Source organism: Leopardus geoffroyi, chromosome D3 (assembly GCF_018350155.1).
Source record: "Leopardus geoffroyi isolate Oge1 chromosome D3, O.geoffroyi_Oge1_pat1.0, whole genome shotgun sequence".
Taxonomy (NCBI): domain Eukaryota; kingdom Metazoa; phylum Chordata; class Mammalia; order Carnivora; family Felidae; genus Leopardus; species Leopardus geoffroyi.
The window spans coordinates 43652138-43672287 of record NC_059339.1 but is presented as its reverse complement, the minus strand read 5'-3'; the positions used below and the strand labels follow the sequence as shown (position 1 = coordinate 43672287).

Here is a 20150-nt window from a genome sequence, read left to right as displayed (position 1 = left end):
AATGGTCTATAACATCATACACACTTTCTTGTCCATATACTTTCACAAAGTAATCATCCAATGCCTCCACATTTTGGGATGGATGTCAGATGACTTGTGGTGTTCCTATGGATTCTTAAATTTGTCTGTATAAAGTAATATAAAACTTGACACTGTCTCTTCTTTCTGATTTAGTTCATTACTTGTGAGGATTGAGTTAAGTATCAGTAAATTTGATAAACTATTATGACCAGATATAAGATATTCTTTAATCTGGTCTTTCAAATCAGAGTATTTTTTTCTATTTATCCTTTCATTGATTATACATACAGATTTCAGTATCAGAAGTCAAAGAGATAGGAATTTTGATTCCTAAAGGCAAAATGAATTACTTCTTTTTAGAAATTGTGACCACTTACAAACTAAAGCAAGCTATCAGTCCTCTTTTATTTACATTCCCATTGAAATAAATGTATCTTTGGGGGTACCTGCGTGACTCAATCAGTTTAGTGTCTGACTCTTGGTTTCAGTTCAGGTCATGATCTTGTGGTTCATAAGTTCAAGCCCCACATCTAGTCCTGCACTGACAGCACAGAGCCTGCTTAGGATTCTCTGTCTCCTTCTGTCTCTCTGCCCTTCCCCTGCTTGCTCTCTGTTTCTGGTAGGTAGGTAGGTAGGTAGGTAGGTAGGTAGGTAGGTAGGTAAATGATAGATAAGAAATGTATGTATTTTTCTCCTAGAGAAGTGCTATTTCTTAGAAGGATAGTTCTCGACAGCTGTTTTCTGGTCCTTACTATTTTTTTCCTTATCTTTTATACTAAAAGGGATAGTTTAAAAAAGGACTGCAGAACTAGAAGTTTACTCTGTAACCACAGCACCCTAACACAATATAGGTCTAACACTTACACCTGTTAAATATTTGTTGTTAGAAGGGCACCTGGATGGTTCAGTTGGTTAAACATCTGCCTTTGGCTCAGGTCATGATCTCACAGTTCATGGGTTTGAGCCTCACATTGGGCTCTCTGCTCTCTGAGCAGAGCCCGCTTCAGATCCTCTGTCCTTCTTTCTCTCTGCCCCTCCCCTGCTTGTGCACTCTCTCTCTCTCAAAAAAAAATTAATATTTGTTGATAGAGTTGGCAGAAGCCGAATGAATTTTGTAAGAATCATTGTTTTATAATAAATATATATTATTTGTGTGTTAACAGAATGATAAATCTTGTTTGTGGGTATTTTATGTACATCTCTCAACCATCCACTCAATCCCACCCACCCAAAAGAGAAGTGGTTTCTCTAGCATTATTCACTTCAAGAATTGATCTTTTAGGGGTGCCTGGGTGGCTCAGTCGGTTGGGTGTCCCACTTCGGCTCAGGTCACGATCTCACGGTCCGTGAGTTCGAGCCCTGCGTCAGGCTCTGGGCTGATGGCTCAGAGCCTGGAGCCTGCTTCCAATTCTGTGTCTCCCTCTCTCTCTGCCCCTTCCCCGTTCATGCTCTGTCTCTCTCTGTCTCAAAAATAAATAAACGTTAAAAAAAATTTAAAAAAAAAAAAAAAGAATTGATCTTTTAAATGAGTAAGCTTGCTAAGTTTCTTTATAATGTTTTCCCAAACCAATATAACTTTTAATGTTTTTGAGATATAATTTCTATATACTTCATTGTAACCATTATAAGTGTATGTGTTGATGAGTTTTGACAAATCTGTATGCTGTGTTACCACCACAACAATCAACATATAAAACTTTTCCTTCACCATAAATTCCTAGTGGCCTTTTGTAGTCAATCTGCTCCGCTTACCTCTATCTGCAGGTAACCGCTTAGTTGCTTTCTGTCACAATTGATTATTGTCACCTGTTCTAGGGTTGCATGTACATGGAATCATGCAATATGTACTTTTTAGCACCTGGTTTCTTTCAGCAAAATATTTTTTAGGTTTATCATGTTGTTTGTATCAGTAGTAATTCCTTTTTATTGCATTCATCTGTTTACAATTTGAAATAAAGCTGCTGTGAAAATTCATTGACAAGATTTTATATAGATACATATTTGCATTTGTCTTGGGTAAATACTTGGGAGTGGAATTGTTGGATCATATGTTGTTTAACTTTATAAGAAACTACCAAACTCCTCATAAACACTTATTTCTTCTAATCACTTGTTTTGCAGACACTTTATAAAACCCAAGTAAAGGAACTTAAGGAAGAAATTGAAGAAAAAAACAGAGAAAATTTAAAGAAAATACAGGAACTACAAAATGAAAAGTATGTCCATTTTTCTTTAGAACAAGAGTCACTACTACATCATAGCATTCTTTAAGTTGTTTTTTTTTAAATATGATATTTATTGTCAAATTGGTTTCCATACATCACCCAGTGCTCCTCCCAACAGGTGCTCTCCTCAGTGCCCATCACCCACCCTTCACTCCCTCACACTTCCCATCAATCCTCAGTTTATTCTCAGTTTTTAAGAGTCTCTTATGGTTTGGCTCTCTCCCTCTCTAACTTTTTTTTTCCCTTCCCCTCCCCTATGGTCTTCTGTTAAGTTTCTGAGGATCCACATAAGAGTGAAAACATAGCAATGAGAAAGAATGAAATATGGCCTTTTGTAGCAACGTGGATGGAACTGGAGAGTGCTATGCTAAGTGAAATAAGTCATACAGGGAAAGACAGATACCATGTTTTCACTCTTATGTGGATCCTTGAGAAACTTAGCATTCTTTAAGTTTAAAGGTAGAGAGTAGATGTGCCTTTATTCTGATAGAAGTGGTATAGCAAATCTTATTGGGCTAATTCAGAACAAATAAAACTAAATTTAGGCTAAAATTTCCTTTCATGTTGAAAAAATAATTGAATATGTTAATACTATGGCAATTGTGTAGAGATTCACTAAACCGTGACAATAAATTGTTTTCAAGGGTCTCAATCTTTAAACATCTATTTGTATATAAATCGTTCATGCTGTATTTGCACATCATTATTTTATGCTAGGTAAAGGTATTTAGGGTCTTCCTCTTAGTATTCTTAGGTTAAGTTCCGTGTGTGCATGTGTGCTTAGGGCCTAAGAAGGAGAAGACCTAAAGCTATTTAAGTGTTAACAACTTCTCATAGCTAGAGGGAACAGACATTAGAACTGGTTTTCTGACATTTTTATATTCTCTTTCCATATAGAAATTGTAAAAGTCTAACCATTTTATTATTGAACAAATACATTAAATATTAAAACATGTACAGTTTTATGAATTATAAATTATTATGATACTATAATACCACCCATGAAAGAGACAGAACCTTGCTATCCACTTTTGAAGCCCACTGTATTCCCCCTCCTCATTATGCCTTCTTCCCTCCCCACCACTAGGGTAATCAGTATCCTGACACTTGTTGAAGGAACTGGATCATTTTTCCTGTGTATTTTCCTCAGTTGTGATTTTATTGATTCCATTTCCATATTAGTTGAACATTTTTGTCCTCCTTCTGTGCTTCATGGTTAAATCTAAAGCTGCACTGTCCAATATGGTAGCCCCTAGTCTTAGATAGCCATTTAAATTCAAGCTTTAGTGTATTTAAATGCAGTTTAAATTTTAGTTTCTCAGGTGTACTAGCCACATTTCAGGTGCTCAACAGTTAACATTTGGCTAGCATCTACCATATTAGCACAGGTATATAGAATTTTTCTTTTTTTTTTTTAATGTTTGTTTATTTTTGAGAGAGAGACAGAGTGCAAGTGGGAGAGAGGCGGAGAGAGAGGGAGACACAGAATCCGAAGTAGGCTCTAGGCTCTGAGCTATACCCAGAGCCTGACGCAGGGCTCAGACTCACAAAGCATGATAAAATCATCACCTGAGCCGAAGTCTGAAGCTTAACTGACTGAGTCACCCAGGAGCCCCAAGAACATTTCTATCCTCATAGAAAGTTTTATTGGACATTCCTAATCTGGAGTATTAGTCGTATTCAAATCTGATTGGTAGAAAGGTGAAGACTACCTTGTACCTTGTACTGTCCGGTTGCCTCCTTGTGTTGTTAGCAACTATGGACACTCAGTGCTTAGATACTTAATATTTTTAGTGGAATCTAAGGTAGGAGCGAAGATACTTTTTTTCCTGGTTAATCTCTGGGACACTGGTAGACCCCTATTAAATAATCTATTGTCTATCATTTGTATGGTATCTACAGTGTACTGTACAATCCCAGGTTGTGTGCATTCACTATGAAGGGTGTTCAGATATATTGTTTCATGGGGTTGATATATTTGTTCTTGTTTGATCTATTTAACAGAAACATATTGGTAACCGGTATTGTGCTAAGTACTGATTCATGTGAGTGATATAATTATTAGTAAGTTACAGTTCTTACCCTCCAGTACTTCAGAATCTAGTCAGGAGACAGCTATAATTAAGTTAGGTGTCTATGACAAATTGCTAGGGATTGACAAGGTGGTAATTTAAAAAGTTTCACTCTTTAGAGTAGAGAATGGATTAGAGTGAGGCAAAACTGGTGGATACAGGAAGTTGAATTATGTAGCCATTGGAAAATCTAGATGTAAAACTTAATTAATGTTTGTTTATTTTGAGAGAGAGTGTGTGTGTGGGCAGGGGAGGGGCAGAGAGAGAAGCACGGAGCCCAACATGGGGCTCAATCTCATGAACCTGAGCCAGAGTCAGGAATCGGACACTTAACTGACTGAGCCACCCAGGCATCCCTAGATGTAAAATTATAGTGGAAATTGACAGTAAAGGGGAGGCAAGTACATGGGAAAAATAGAAGTAGAAGCAATAGGACCTGTAGATATGGGAGTATGGGGATAAAAGTTGGGGAAATTTTCAGGTGGGTTCTCAAGTTTCTGACCAAGGCATTTGGGTTGATGGTAGCACTAATCCCTGAGTTAAAGAATGCCAAGTTTATGAAATGAGGGGAGATAAGATTATTTCCATTTCAGACCAATTGAGTTTGAGGTGCCTATGGGATATCCAAAGAATGGATTCCAAGCACTTGGGTTTATTGCATCAGAGCTCAGAAGAAAGGTAAGGACTTGAAGCTGATTTGACATTCATTGTATACTGAAACAGAGATATACTGAGACAGAGATAGATAAGATTTGTTAAGGTGATTGTATAAACTCATGAACCTATGGTACCATACATGTAACTGATTTGAAGCTAGTTGGGTACTAGCTCATTTTGTGAGTTGTGAATATTATAACAAACTGAGGAGTTCATATCAGTTCTAACCACTTGCTGCCACAAAATCTAGTTTTTTAAGAGAAGCCAGAAATCTGAATTTTTATGTAAAATGTTGGCCCAGATTTAATTGTTATGTGTCTGGAGGGAGTTGGAGGAATACTTATGTGGACTCATTTGACCCTCTCAGGTACTAAGTTGTAACCCCTAGTGTAGGATGATGAGAAGACATAAAAGCTAAGAACAGACTTCTAGGGCCTATACTTTTAAGGAATGGGCAAAGGAAGAGAAAGTAAATCACCAGTAATACAAGAAGACAAGCAGATAAGGTATCACAAAAGCTAAGGGAAATAGAATATTTCAAAGAAGAGAAAGTGATTTAAAGTGCCAAATACTCAAAAAGGTCAAGTTAAAAATACATTGTCCGGGGCGCCTGGGTGGCTCAGTCGGTTGAGCGTCCGACTTCGCTCAGGTCACGATCTCACAGTCCATGAGTTCGAGCCCCACATCAGGATCTGTGCTGACAGCTCAGAGCCTGGAGCCTGCTTCAGATTCTGTGTCTCCCTCTCTCTCTGGCCCTCCCCCCATTCATGCTCTGTCTCTCTGTGTCTCAAAAATAAATAAATGTTAAAAAAAAAATTAAAAAAAAAATACATTGTCCATTATATTTAAGGTTGTTAGTTATCTTATTGAGAACAGTTCCTAAATAGTAATGAGAATGGATACTAAAGTAGATTGAGACATTAATGGTAAGGGTAGAAGTAGAGACAGAATGTAGACAATAGCCACATTACCTCCTTACAATTCAACAAACTAGTCAGTTACTCTCCTGCCTCAGGGCTTCTTGACTTGCTCTCCCCTCCACCTGGAACATTTTCTCTGAATATCCACACAGCCTGCCTCTTCACCCTCTCTGGGTCTAGGTCTGACTGTCATCTCAGAGAGGCCTTCCCTAAATAATCCTTAAAATTGCAAACATCCCCCACCCCATTACCTTGCTACCTTCAGTACTTCCTTCCCTGTTTTATTTTTCTCTGCAGTACTTATCCCTTCCCAGTATATTATAGAATTTGCTTACTTATTTTATTTTACTTGCTGTTTTTATTTTTCTGCTAGAATTTAGCAGTGAAGAAAGGAATTTTCAAATGTTTTGTCCTTAACTCTGATTCACTGCTATATGTGTAGCACCTGGAATTGTACCTAGAACATTGTAGATGGTCAGTAAATATTTGTTAAATTTAAAAATTCGATGTGCTTGGGTGGCTCAGTCAGTTGAGCATCCGACTCGTGATTTTGGCTCAGGTCATGATCTCACAGTTTGTGGGTTTGAGCCCCATGTGAGGCTCTGAGCTGCGACTGTGGAGCCTGCTTTGGATTCTCTTTCTCCTCTCTCTCTGCCTCTCCCCGTCCCCTGCTCACATGCGCACACACACTCTCTCTCCTTCTCTCTTAAAATAAATAATTTTTTTTTTTAATTTAAGAAACGTGGGTGTTAAGGCAAGGAGATAGAGATGGAGCCCTAACTGGAGGAGAAGGTGAAAGAGAGCCATCTCTTTTTAAAGATAGTGGAAATTTGAGCATATTTAAAGACATGGAAAGGAAATCAGAATGAGAAAAGTTACACCTCTATCCATTGATTGAAACAAAATTTCTAAGCACTTTTTACGGGCCAGAGACTTTTCTGGGCATTTGGAATACAGCAGTGAACAAGAACAAAGTCCCTGCTTATAATCTTACATCCTAGAAGAAAAAGAAGTTGTTAATTGATTTCATTAAGGAAACGGGAGAATAAAGGTGATAGATTGGCCCTAGGAGTCAGTAAAGACAGGTCTTTCATTATGGAGAGCTGTGAAGGAAGTCTGGATGGTTGTAGTTGTGGACAATTTTACCCTGAGCCATCTCATTGTTTCTTGCTTTCTCTTGCACAGTTGCATAGCCAGGGATAGGACTATAATTTGGGATAAATAGGTTTTCTGGAATTTTAAATTATAACTTACTTTTATTTGAATTTAATACAAAGCAGTAAGCTCAGATAAGAGTGTTACCAGTCTGAAGCCCTGTGTATAATAGTGCAGAACCACCACTAGGATCATAGACTTACCATTGGCAGTACTTCGCGTCTTTTCCTAACATACTAACTTCCCTATGCTTTGAGACACGTATTTCATATCTTCTCCTTCCTCCTAGATCTTCAACAACCTGTCCTCATCCTCACACTCAACAAATGGTCTTGGTTCCTGGAAGTCAGAGAACTTCTACTGTCTTCTACCCTCACAACCTACTAATCTGTCTGCATCTGTACCAATAAACCCTGCCTTCCTTCTGATTGATGTAAATGGACAAAATGTGCTTTTAACTAAGGCAGCCCCTTGATCCCATCCCTTTCTGCCTACTTAAGAACATGACTCCAGTAATCTTCACCTTTCCTACATCAATTTTTTCCTTTCTGTAGTCATTTTTATTGCATACAGGTAAACGTCTCTGTAAAAAATAACCATCTTTTGAGCACATATTCACTTCCACCTGCCATCATATTTTTCTGCTTCCTTTTGTGGCAAACTTATTTGAAAAGTGACATACCGGGGGCGCCTGGGTGACTCAGTCGGTTGAGCATCCGACTTCGGCTGAGGTCATGATCTCACCGTTTGTGAATTTGAGCCCTGCATGGGGCTGTCTCCTGTCAGCACAGAGCCTACTTCAGATCCTCTGTCCTCCTCTCTCTCTCTCTCTCTCTCTCTCTCTGTCTCTGTCTCTGTCTCTCTCTCAAAAATAAATATTTTTTAAGTTAAATAAATAGATAAATTTTTTTAAAAAGTTACATGCCTGGGCACCTGGGTAGCTCAGTCAGTTAAGCATTGGATTCTTGATTTCACCTCAGGTCATGATCTCACGGAAATCATAGTGCAGAGCCTGCTTGGGGTCCTCTCTACCTCTTTCTGCCCCTTCCCTGCTCATGCTTTCTCTCTCTCTCTCTCTCAAAATAAATAAATAAAACTTTAAAAAAGAGAAAAGAAAGAAAAGTGACATACCATTTATCTTCAGGTTCTCTTCTCCCTTTCTCTCTCCAGCTCATTCTAGTCAAACTTTTGCATTCATCGCTCTATCAAAATAACCCTTCTCAAGGTTACTGATGACTTCCTAATAGTTAAAGACAATTGTCCGTTCTCAGTCTTTATCTTATTTAACAGTAGCAGTTGACATAGTGCATTACTCTCTCTATGAAATTTCTTCATTTGGCTTCTCTGACCACCACATGGTATTTTTGTTATTGAACTGGCTACTCTTAACCTCCTTTGCTCCTTTGTCCCTTCCCCTCTCTGAGACCTTTAAAGTTTGGAGGGCCCAAGGGATCACTCCCTCCTTGTTTTCATCCAGTCTCATGGCTTTAAATAGCATCAGTGTGTAAGCACATTCTCCCCTGAATTCCAGACTTGTATGTCCAGCCATCTATTTGACATCTCCACTTGAGTGTTTAATAAGCATTTCATTTATTACATGTCCAGAAAAAATTCTTGATTCCTTTACTCTGCCAACCTGCTGCTCCCTGTTTTCCCCATTTTGGTATTAGCAATCCTATTATTTCCCGTTGTTTAAATAAAAAACTTGGAAGTTATTCTAGACTCTTTTTTCTTCTTATACTCTACATGCAATCCATTAATAAGTCTTCCTAGCTATAATTTGAAATCATATTCAGAATCTGATCATTTCTCATGACTTGTACCATTTACCAGCCTGATCCAGACCATCTCCAATCTTGATAATTTCAGTAGCCTCCTAACTAATATCCCTACTTCTGCCATTGTCCCCCTACAGTCTGATCTTAATACAGCAACCAGAATGATCTTTTTTTTTTTTAATTTTTTTTTAATTTTTTTTTTAACGTTTATTTATTTTTGACACAGAGAGAGACAGAGCATGAACGGGGGAGGGTCAGAGAGAGGGAGACACAGAATCTGAAACAGGCTCCAGGCTCTGAGATGTCAGCACAGAGCCTGACGCGGGTCTCGAACTCACGGACCATGAGATCATGACCTGAGCTGAAGTCAGCCGCTTAACCGACTGAGACACCCAGGCGCCCCCAGAATGATCTTTTAAAAACAGAATATTCAGGGTAAAACCAAAGTTCCATATACTGTTTTAGAAAGCCTTATAAGATCTTTATCTCTTCCAACTTCTTTTAATACATTTCTCACAACTTTCCTTGATGTCCCACTTCACGTACACTAACTTCTTTCAGACCAAACTTAGGGCATTTCTCATTAGATGTTTCTTCCACCTTATCACTTTTCAGATACACGTAGCTCATTCCCTTCCTTCATATTTCTTCTCACACGTCTTCTTAGCAGAGAGGCCTCCTTGATCACATTCACAGCTTCTTCTACCTTTTTCATTTTATTGTGTTCTCTATGGATACTGTATATTACTTGCTCATTTTTTAAATTGACCATTTTCACCCCACTAATGTATGCTTCCTGAGGGCAGAGACTTTGTTACTACTGTATGTCTTACTTAGTACAACCATATTTAGCACATAGTAACCATTTAGGTAAATGTTTTTTGGACAAATGAATGAATATTCTTTTTTTTTTTTTTTTCTGTAGTTAGTATATATCTCCCTCTTGAGAGAGGCTTGAGACAGAAAATTTCATTTGTATTATTCCCTTAGCAAAAATTGGTGGAAGTCATTTATTCACTTAGCAAACATTTATTGAGCACCTACTGTATATAGGGGGGTACATTTATGACCAAGATACCTTCTTCAGGAAGAGCAAGCAAACTGGAATGATTTGGTCCTGGTCTGAATGTCAATTCCAAAAAAGCTTTAAAGTGTTATTCCCAAGGAGCATTCTTGGAACAGTTTATAGTGGTTTAAATATCTGTTTAAGTCTTCATAATCTCATTAAATTTCCGAACTGGAAGGGACCTCAAAAATCATTTAGCTTAACTCTCATTTTACAGATTTGATTAAATTGAGCTCTAGAAAATGTAAGAAATTTGTCCAGGGTCCTTGCCCAATTAGTTAGTGATAGAATAGGGATAAGGGTCTAGGTCTGGCCTCCTGGTTTACAAGACTATTATTTTTCTCCTGTGCCATGCTACCTTCCATTCTAATCCACAACAGTTTCCTTTTCAAAAGTAGACTACTTGCCATTGCTTTATTAACTTTTCTTAGTTAAGCACAATAGCAGATACAAAATTAAAGAGTTCTTTACATTTATAGTTTTTCAGAGTCTGAGAGGTTAAATTTATTATTTATATAGAACTTTTCAAGTGGATTCAAGTAATGGATTTTATTTAAGCAATGAATTATTATTATTTAAATATAGTTGTCTTTTTAAGCATATCATTAAGTTGAAAGAATAACTGAATTTCTTTATATCCATTTCTCTTATAAATCTGTTGCAGAGAAACTCTTACTACTCAGTTGGATCTAGCAGAAACAAAAGCCGAGTCTGAGCAGTTGGCTCGAGGGCTTCTGGAAGAACAGTATTTTGAATTGACCCAAGAAAGCAAGAAAGCTGCCTCAAGAAATAGACAGGAGATTACAGATAAAGATCACACTGTTAGTCGGGTAAGTGTGGTTTTCACGTAAGGTTTATGACTAAAATTAAAAAAAAATAGGCCACATCCTAAAATGTTAGGGTAAGGTGAATATGTATGCATGTGTATTTACTTTGACTTTACTTATACACAGTGGTCAGTCTGTACTCCTGTATAAAATAGTTCATATAATCCAAAACCATTGTTAATGACTGAAATTCTTTTTCAGTATAATATACTTTTTCTCTTTCTGGCTATAGATCTTAATATATTTTATGTAAGGAAATGCTTAGCTTAAATTCATTTGTTGTATTATCTTAATACATTGCAACTGGTTTTATGGCCAGAATTCTGTAAGTTCAGAGAAACTATTTGGGGATGAGAAATTCTTTATGGATATTTACAAATTAATTATAGAAAACCAATACTATAATTAACTATTCCTGAAATTTATACTGTTCTCTATATAGATGATGAGAATGGGAGGGGGAGTTAGATTTTTCTTCTTTTGAAGTTACCATCAAGTGCTCTGGTGTAGATAGTCCTGGGTTTAAATCTTAGCTTTGCCTTTAAGTTACATGGTCTTGGCAATGTACATTAACTTCTCTAAGCCTCAGATTCTTCATCTATAAAATAGAAATAATATTTGGGGTGCCTGGCTGGCTCAATCAGTAGAGCATGCAACTCTTGATCTCAGGGTTGTGAGTTCAAGCCCCACATTGGGCATAGGTTTACTTAAAAAAAAGAAAAAGAAATAATACCTATTCCACAAGATTCTTATGAACATTAAGTGAAGTAATATACATAGAATGGTGAATAAGTAGTACATTACTGAAAGTAAAATGTTTTTAATTGTCGTTTTCATCATCATTATTCAGATGAAGGAATTGAGGCCCAAAAGCATTGTGACTTGCTAAGAATCACAGAGCTAGAAACCTAAATTTAAATTTCCCAAGTTTGTAGTCGTTCTCCTTCCATTACATTTTTTTCTTCCTTTCACAAAAACACACACACATACACACCAGCTGAAGTAATTTTTAGAAGCTAACAATTGTTTTAAAATATTTTGAATTTAATTATATCCACATATGTTAAACCGAAAACCAGGCATTTTCATAATAAAGCAGCGTTTGACCTGTCCTCATCTATGGAGAATGTGAAGTATTTTTTTTTTGAAGTTACTGTTTTAAATAAGAGACTAGCAAAGTGAATGTAACTTAAACCTTTGTGTGTTTTGTTAAGCTTGAAGAAACAAACAGCATGCTAACCAAAGATCTTGAATTATTAAGAAAAGAAAATGAAGAGCTAACTGATAAAATGAGGAGGACAGAGGAAGGTATGTAAGGTTTTTTGTTTTGTTTTGTTTTGTTTTGTTTTGTTTTAATTATGTTTAATCAAGTTCAGAGGTAAATCTTAGCTATTTATATTGTGTATTAGGTTTTTGAAATATTTGTTTTCATATGTTAAATAGCTTCTGTAGCCTTAAGAATTATCTTAGTAGAACTTAAATGTTGTCATCTCAGAAAATGGTAAATATGTGAGGTGATGGATATGTTAATGAACTTGATGGGAGAATCCTCTCACAATGTTTACATCTATCAAATTATCATATTGTATAACTTAAATATCTTACAAATTTATTTGTCAATTATACCTCAATAAAACAACAAAAAAGAATTATCTTAATGAAGTTATTAAAAGTTATGATGTATAAACTAATTTGCATAATTAAGAGCATTAATTTTGAATGCAGAAATTTAATGTCATATAATAACACTTTATATAATTTGCTAACAGAATATAAACTGAAGAAAGAGGAAGAGATCAATAATCTTAAGGCTACCTATGAAAAGAATATCAGTACAGAAAGAACCCTTAAAACACAGGTATACATTCTCTCTCAGCCTTTTCCATATGTTTGTATTTGAGTATCATATATTCAGAAGGTAACATTTGCTCTTTGTGAACTTTTTCTTAAAACTTAGGTTGTAAAGTTCAGTCTTTTCACTGGAACAAATAATGTAATACTTTCTTCATTAAATATAGAAGTCTTTTTCAGGAAATTGGATTTTAATTGAGTTCAGAAAGTAGCTTGTCTAGTCATTTGACTAATAAGAACATGTTTTAGATTGTACAGAAGACCTATAATTAATTGACAGTAGGAAAACTTAATGAAGAGAAAATACTTGACTAAAGCCAAGAAAGAAGAACTAGGAGTAAGTAAGAAACTATAGGGGTGACTGTATCATTTTGCCATATATTTAATGATGCAGCTCACATTTTTACTAAAACTTGGTATCTTGTCATTTTACTAACTTATACAGTAGTTTAAATTCTTCATAAGGTACTGTGTACCCCAGTTGATTTTTATGGTAAAATAAATATTTTTTACTTTTTATTAAATGATTATATTAGCTTTTTTACCACTTATCTACTCTCCCTCTCAGCAGTTTTTCATGTTGCAACTAGATTAATCCTTCAAAAATGTATTTAATACCTGTTGAAAATCCTTCAGTAGAAGGATTGTACTTACTTTTACATCAAAACATAGACCATGAAGAAAAGGATTGACATTTATTACATAAAAATTCAGGTCTGTGGAGCCCAAAACAACATAAGTTGAACGAAAACAAACTAAGAAGAATATTTACAACAAATGTAGAGAAATACAAATAAAAGAGGGTCTACAAATAAAAAGACAATCTTCTATGAAAAAAAAGTAAGAGACATTTGAGAAAAAAAGAATTTTAAAAAGCTAACCCATTACCATAAACCAAGAAATAAAAATTAAACCAAGGGGCGCCTGGGTGGCGCAGTCGGTTAAGCGTCCGACTTCAGCCAGGTCACGATCTCGCGGTCCGGGAGTTCGAGCCCCGCATCAGGCTCTGGGCTGATGGCTCAGAGCCTGGAGCCTGTTTCCGATTCTGTGTCTCCCTCTCTCTCTGCCCCTCCCCCGTTCATACTCTGTCTCTCTCTGTCCCAAAAATAAATAAACGTTGAAAAAAAAAAAATTAAAAAAAAAAAATTAAACCAATAATGAGGTATCTTTTTGACAAATGGGCACATTTGAGTGAGAGAGAGATAATACTCCTCTTTAGCAAGAACATAGGGAAATTTATTTGTGTAGTTTTTGAGGGAGTAAACTGTGAGAACAATTAACAGAATAATATATTTTAATGTGCATATTCTTCGACCCAGTAACTGCACACTTAGGAATATATCCTGTATACATAACTCCATAAATGCTCAAAAGAAACACATACAAATGTAATTACAGCAACAACTTTAAAAATTTTTTTTAACGTTTATTCATTTTTGAGAGACAGAGAGAGACAGATCGTGAGTGGGGGGGAGGGCAGAGAGACGGAGACACGGAATCCAAAGTAGGCTCCAGGCTCTGAGCCATGACGGACCGACTGAGCCACCCAGGCGCCCCTACAGCAACAACATTTTTTTTTGTAATGTTTATTTTTGAGAGAGAGAGAGAGAGAGAGAGAGAGAGAAAGTGCAAGTGGGGGAGGTCCAGAGAGAAAGGGAGATACAGATTCTGAAGCAGGCTCCAGGCTCTGAGCTGTCAGCACAGAGCCTGATACGGGCTCGAACTCACAGACCACGAGATCATGACCTGAGCTGAAGTCGGACTCTTAATGAGCCACCCAGGCACCCCACAACATTATTTTTAACGGTGAAAAATGAAAATAACCCAACCACCCATCAGCATAGTATTGATAAATCATAATATATCCATACAATACAGAGCAAGGGAGCCATTAAAAATAAATGACATAGACATATATGTAATGACATGGGGAAATTGTATTTCCCATGATATATGATATAGTATTAAATTTAAAAAGTGAGTTGCAGCACAGAATGTATAGCATGATCCCATTTTCTAATTTAAATATCCATGTAATCAGCTTATATACATAAGGAAAAGTTTAGAAGGATACACACCCAGCAGATTGAAAAAAGAGACTTTAGCAGAGGTACTTTTTGATGGGTGATACTACAAGGGCTTTTCACTTTCTTCATAATATAGTTCTGTCTTTTATTTTTCTTTTAATATGTTAGATTTACTGTTAGAAAAATAACAATATGCATTATGAGTTCAATGAAATAAGCATTTACTCCATTAAAATATGTATATGGGCTCCTCATCCTAGATAGGACTAAATGTACATGGAAATGATGGTAGTTGGGCTTTTTTTCTGTTTTAATGGAAAAATCTTCGGTTTCTTTTAAACATAATTGCAGAAAATACCATGACTTATGTTTTAGTTTATGTAGCTTAATTTCACATGCTTTTAACACTTCTCAATTTGAATATGTTCTTTCCTTCTGGCAAAAGGGATTAACCTAAACTGTTCTCTCTTACATTCAAAAGGGCCTCGGTATGGCCTGGTAGATACCCTCTCCTCACTTACCTACTTGTCCCAAGGAAAAAAATTATCTTGGGCCTTTTTGCCTGTGTGTGGTTTCATCTGATTATAATGCCATCTCCTTGGCTCTTCTCTTTAATACTATTTCTTCTTTGCTTATCCAACTCTTATTTGTCTTTTTAAGAAACATATGTGGACACATGTGCAGGTACACCAGGAAGCCACCCCTGACTTCCCCAGGTCTCAGTTAGGTACTGCTCCCATAGCACCATTGTTAGCCTCTTTTCTTTTAACTCACCACTCTGTACTATAATGTGTGCTTGTCTGGCTCCTCCATCAGACTATGATACCTTTGAGGCATAACTCTATTTTTTGTCTTTATATCTAGTACCTATCAAAGTGCCTACGTACAGTATAATGCTGAATAATTATTGAACAGTAAATGAATTTTTACAAGACTTAACCTGGTTCTTACATTTGAACAATGAGATAAAACAGTAATAGTTACTTGTGCTACTAGTTATGTTCCAACCTTTATTAGGTTCTTCTGATTTTCCCACACAAAATAGTCCTTCCTGATTTTGAGGAAGAAAATACATTAAAAATGTGGAGATTTAAATCAGATGGTTCCAACATAGATCCTTATTTAATAATATTTTAATATTTGAATAGGCTGTTAACAAGTTGGCAGAAATAATGAATCGGAAAGATTTTAAAATTGATAGAAAGAAAGCTAATACACAGGATTTGAGAAAGAAAGAAAAGGAAAATCGAAAGCTTCAACTGGAACTCAACCAAGAAAGAGAGAAATTCAACCAGATGGTGGTGAAACATCAGAAGGAACTGAATGACATGCAAGCGGTAAGGTTTGTGTGTGTGTAGGATTATTTTCTTAATTTGTTATATCTGTTTATACCTATTATCTATTGATCTTCTCTAGATATTTTTAGCATAAAAATGCATATTCAGGTTTATACTCTCCACAGTTTGATCATTATTACTCTAATATGAACCATGATGTTGAAAAACTAGAAAGATACTCCATTTCTTATTAACCATGATAATTTTTACCCATTAGCATTTGCTTGATTAGAGATGCTCCTTTGAGAGAATCAGAAAGAAGTTTTGCCTTTTTGGATTTTGATTAAAATTGAGATATGACTGGTATAATACTAACTACAGTTAAGTTAGAGGATTTGAAGTATTGTATATTTTTTTGTTTTCTCTAATCAGGACTCACTTTTCTGAAATCAAAATATCAAACTTAATTTTTTTTTATACTTCCTGGCCTGTAAATAGCACAAAATTGAGAACTGGTCTCTGGTCCTAGATTGACTTGGATACAAGCACTGACTCTCTATCATTTATGGTTTTACCATCCTGAGAAGCTTTCCATATTTTTTAAACTGGTTCATTTGAAGCCATAAAAGCATTTCCTACTGTTTTAACAGGTGTTTGGTTTTTGTGTTTTGATGCTTTATATTTAAAAAATATAAACAAAATTTGTTAAAAGCAAGGAGAAAAGGAGTTTACCAAGCAATGTATTAATGAGGAAGAGAACTTGCATTTTTTACAATTGTATCAAAATCTGTGGTAGTAAACATTCATGAAGTTTATACTAATTTTTTAGTATTAGTTTTAGATTCTTCATAGTTCCATTAATTCTTAATTTTTAATTTGAAATTTTGATTTTGATTTCTTTATTTCAAAAATAGCAATTGGTAGAAGAATGTACACATAGGAATGAGCTTCAGATGCAATTGGCTAGCAAAGAGAGTGATATTGAGCAATTGCGTGCTAAACTTTTGGACCTTTCGGATTCTACAAGTGTTGCTAGTTTTCCTAGTGCTGATGAAACTGATGGAAACCTTCCAGGTAAGAACATTTCTTTTACTTCATTCAGGTTTGCTTCATTAATGGAAATTAATGTATGTTACTTTCATTTAGCTTTCTACCTCTGTCATTTTATTTTTCCCATGGATCCTTAAGAAGAAATTTATGCTTCTGTTAGCCAAAGTCTGATTATGTTTGCATTTTATAGAATAAAAGCAGTCAAAAGAAATTTTAGGCTATTAAAATAAATTTGAGAGGCTCTACCTGAATAGAAATCTGAAAAAGGTTTTGAACCAAAACAGCCTAACTGCATGGTGAAAGCTGAAGCTGCTTATACCTCTCACTATTTAAAGAAAATTATTATATGTGTTTTCATGAGTAGCAGCTCTTTACTGTGGGTTTTTTTTGTTTTTATGTATTTCTGTGCAAAAACTAAGAACTGTACTTAATAATCAGAACCATAGCAGCCTATATATAGACCTTTCTAAAGTAGTAGAGATAAACTCCGGTCAGACTTTAAGTTTTGAATTTAGAGAAATAGATAAAAGGGATTGAGAGATGCAGTTAGGGGGCAGAGAGTCAAGTAAAGGCAAAAGTGAGAGTATCTAGGATTTCAGACTTTTCCTATGTCTTTTTTTTTTTCTCCTAGTTGAGAATCAATTAAAATTCTTGGATTTAGTGTAGGGTAAGTTACAGTACATTTATGTCTTTTTAACAGAGATAAGCAATACACATAATACACGTTCAGTTTAGAAGTGAATAGGTTATAAATATTAAAACATGCATTACAAATTTTAAAGATATAAACGTTTACATACACACACAAACTTGACATACTGCTGCTTATCATTTTTTTTTAATGTTTATTTTTGAGAGAGGGAGGGGCAGAGTGTGAGCAGGGGTGGGGCAGGGAGAAAGAGGTAGATACAGAATCTGAAGCAGGTTCCAGGCTGTAAGCTGTCAGCACAGAACCCGATGCGGGGCTCAAACCCGTGAACCGTGAGATCATGACCTGAGTTGAAGTCAAGACACTTAACCAACTGAGCCACTCAGGTACCCCCTACATACTACTGCATATTCTTAGTTCAAGGTTTTGGAAGTTTTGTTTACATGGCCATAAACTTGAAAATTGATTTTAATTTGTGTATTTCCTGTGTAATGTGTTAATAGATATTTATGAAGTAGCACATTTTATATTATAGTGATTCTATTTTAACAGATACTGTTTTTTGAGAATTTGATATAAAAAACTTAATAGACTACTTAGAAAATGGTATTATTGTTCTTGGTCAAGAAAGTGGGACTCAAAGTGAAAAGTGAATTCAACTCTTACTTATATACCATGTAATCCCTGCCCTCCTTCTTTTGTGTGTTTTCTAGCCCAAAATCAGATCTCTTAGAAGGGCATGGAGTAAAATTTCTTATTATAGTGGTCAAGGAATTCCTTCGCTTTTCCCATTTTTGGTTTTCTGAAACCTTCTGCCTCTTGAGAATCTTGTAGGTGCATGTCCTTTATCAGAGAATCACTTTGGATTTAACAAGAACCTCTTGCTTCAGCTGTTGTTTGAAAAGCTTTGAAAAGTTAGATTTAATCATCAGTATGACTTTTAGGGGTGTTTGGCTACATTCTTTCAATTGTTGAACTGAAATTGTAGCTTAGAGTCCAGGAATTCTTTCTATTTAGATAAAGTTAAATATCCTGTCCAGGTTTTTTGTCTTTATTCCACCCCTTTCCCTTTAACTTTGGTTATAATGATGTCTTATTATGTGTATCTTGGTTTTCTTTTTATTAGGTTAAACATTTCAGTCAATCCACTATTGGTAAATACTATTCAGAAAAATTTGAGTTGACTGATGAGTTTGAGGGGCATCTAAAGAGGAGGAAGGTGATGAGTTTTGTCCTCCATTCTGGCTTATTCAGGAAAATTAAACTCAGAGGACGATCAGATGGTTTGATTCACTGACTTAAGTTAGGGATCCATTTAGATTTCAGAATCCTGACCTAATAAATACACTTAAGAATCAGTCAGCAGAGGGGTGCATGGGTAGCTCAGTTGGTTAAGTGTCCAACTTTGGCTTAGGTCATCATCTCATGGCTCCTGAGTTCAAGGCCCCACGTCGGACTCTGTGCTGACAACTCAGCCTAGAGCCTGCTTCAGATTCTGTCTCCATCTCGCTCTCTGCCCCTCCCCTATTTGCACTCTGTCCCTCTCTCAAAAATAAATAAACATTATTTTTTTTTTAATTTTAGAAAATTAAACTACAGACTGAAAAAGGAAGAACTTTGAATGGAATACATTTACTCAAAAGTTAAAATAAAGGCCTTTTGAAATATGGATCATATTTTTTAGTTCAGTGAGATGGGTGTTTATAGGTAGTTGGGTGGATGAACTGATAATATAACTTAGTTTTAGATTTCATCATTCAATATAAAGATTGTCATTTAATTATCTTGTATATCTAGAGCTCAGTCTCTACTTGTCCTTAAGTAGATAAAATCTCTCCTGTTTCCCAATTCTAAAAAGCTTAGAAAAAAAATTATCTGTTGTACAACCTTCTGAAGTTCTTAAATTACTTTTATTCTAATTCTTTTATGTTTTCATCCTCCTTTTGGTTCTGTGGCAGGTTGTGGCATAGCACACTGTGTAAATATAAAGATTACACTTGAGTTAAGATTTTCCTATTGCCTCAGTGACAAAAAGACATCGTGATAACTCCCTTATTCTTTCTCTTTCCTTCTTTTGGAACTATTGACCTAATAATCTGAAAAGAATGTAAAAGTAGATGAAGCACTAGGAAAAACACTTGGTATCAATATTCTAATATTCATTATCTCTTGTGGATTATCTGCCTCATTCTCTTTCCATCTAACTTTATGTCTCTCAGTCTTTGAAATTTAAACCTGTAAATGGTGGATTTCTTGGTGTGTTTCCAAGTATTTAAGTATATGAGAACTTCCAACTTGCCCAAATCTAATCAATGATTTGGAGATGATGCATCTGAATTCTTGAACATTAATTTCGTTTTTATATCACTTCTGAATATAATTAAAATATTTGGCAATGGTTCCTTAGCTCTGTTTCTTAAGCAGTATGTGTTTATGCAAGTAAACTTTGATAGTCTTCAGCAGTTAACTTTGATATTTAAATTCGCTGTATTGGATATTGATTTATATATAGTCTCTATGTCTCTTATTTGGGTAAAGGAATCAATTGCTGATTTGCAATGGTACATACATAAAT

The 20150-nt window shown here is 35.5% G+C and overlaps 1 protein-coding gene and 1 long non-coding RNA gene across 4 annotated transcripts in view; one reads left to right on the top strand and one right to left on the bottom strand.

Moving 5' to 3' along the window:
• LOC123587412 overlaps positions 1–8516 on the bottom strand; it is a 50829-nt gene extending 42313 nt beyond the window's left edge. The window contains exon 1 of the long non-coding RNA XR_006707287.1: positions 8182–8516. This is a non-coding gene — a long non-coding RNA (uncharacterized LOC123587412). The remainder of the gene's footprint in view (positions 1–8181) is intronic.
• The window catches only part of ROCK1 (Rho associated coiled-coil containing protein kinase 1), a 161815-nt gene that overhangs the window by 128131 nt on the left and 13534 nt on the right, over positions 1–20150 (top strand). For all 3 annotated transcript variants that reach the window (XM_045457149.1, XM_045457150.1, XM_045457152.1), the window contains exons 22-27: positions 2143–2237; positions 10559–10724; positions 11936–12029; positions 12491–12579; positions 15748–15936; positions 16791–16950. In XM_045457149.1, coding sequence (XP_045313105.1) covers positions 2143–2237; positions 10559–10724; positions 11936–12029; positions 12491–12579; positions 15748–15936; positions 16791–16950 — 793 coding nt within the window. The remainder of the gene's footprint in view (positions 1–2142; positions 2238–10558; positions 10725–11935; positions 12030–12490; positions 12580–15747; positions 15937–16790; positions 16951–20150) is intronic.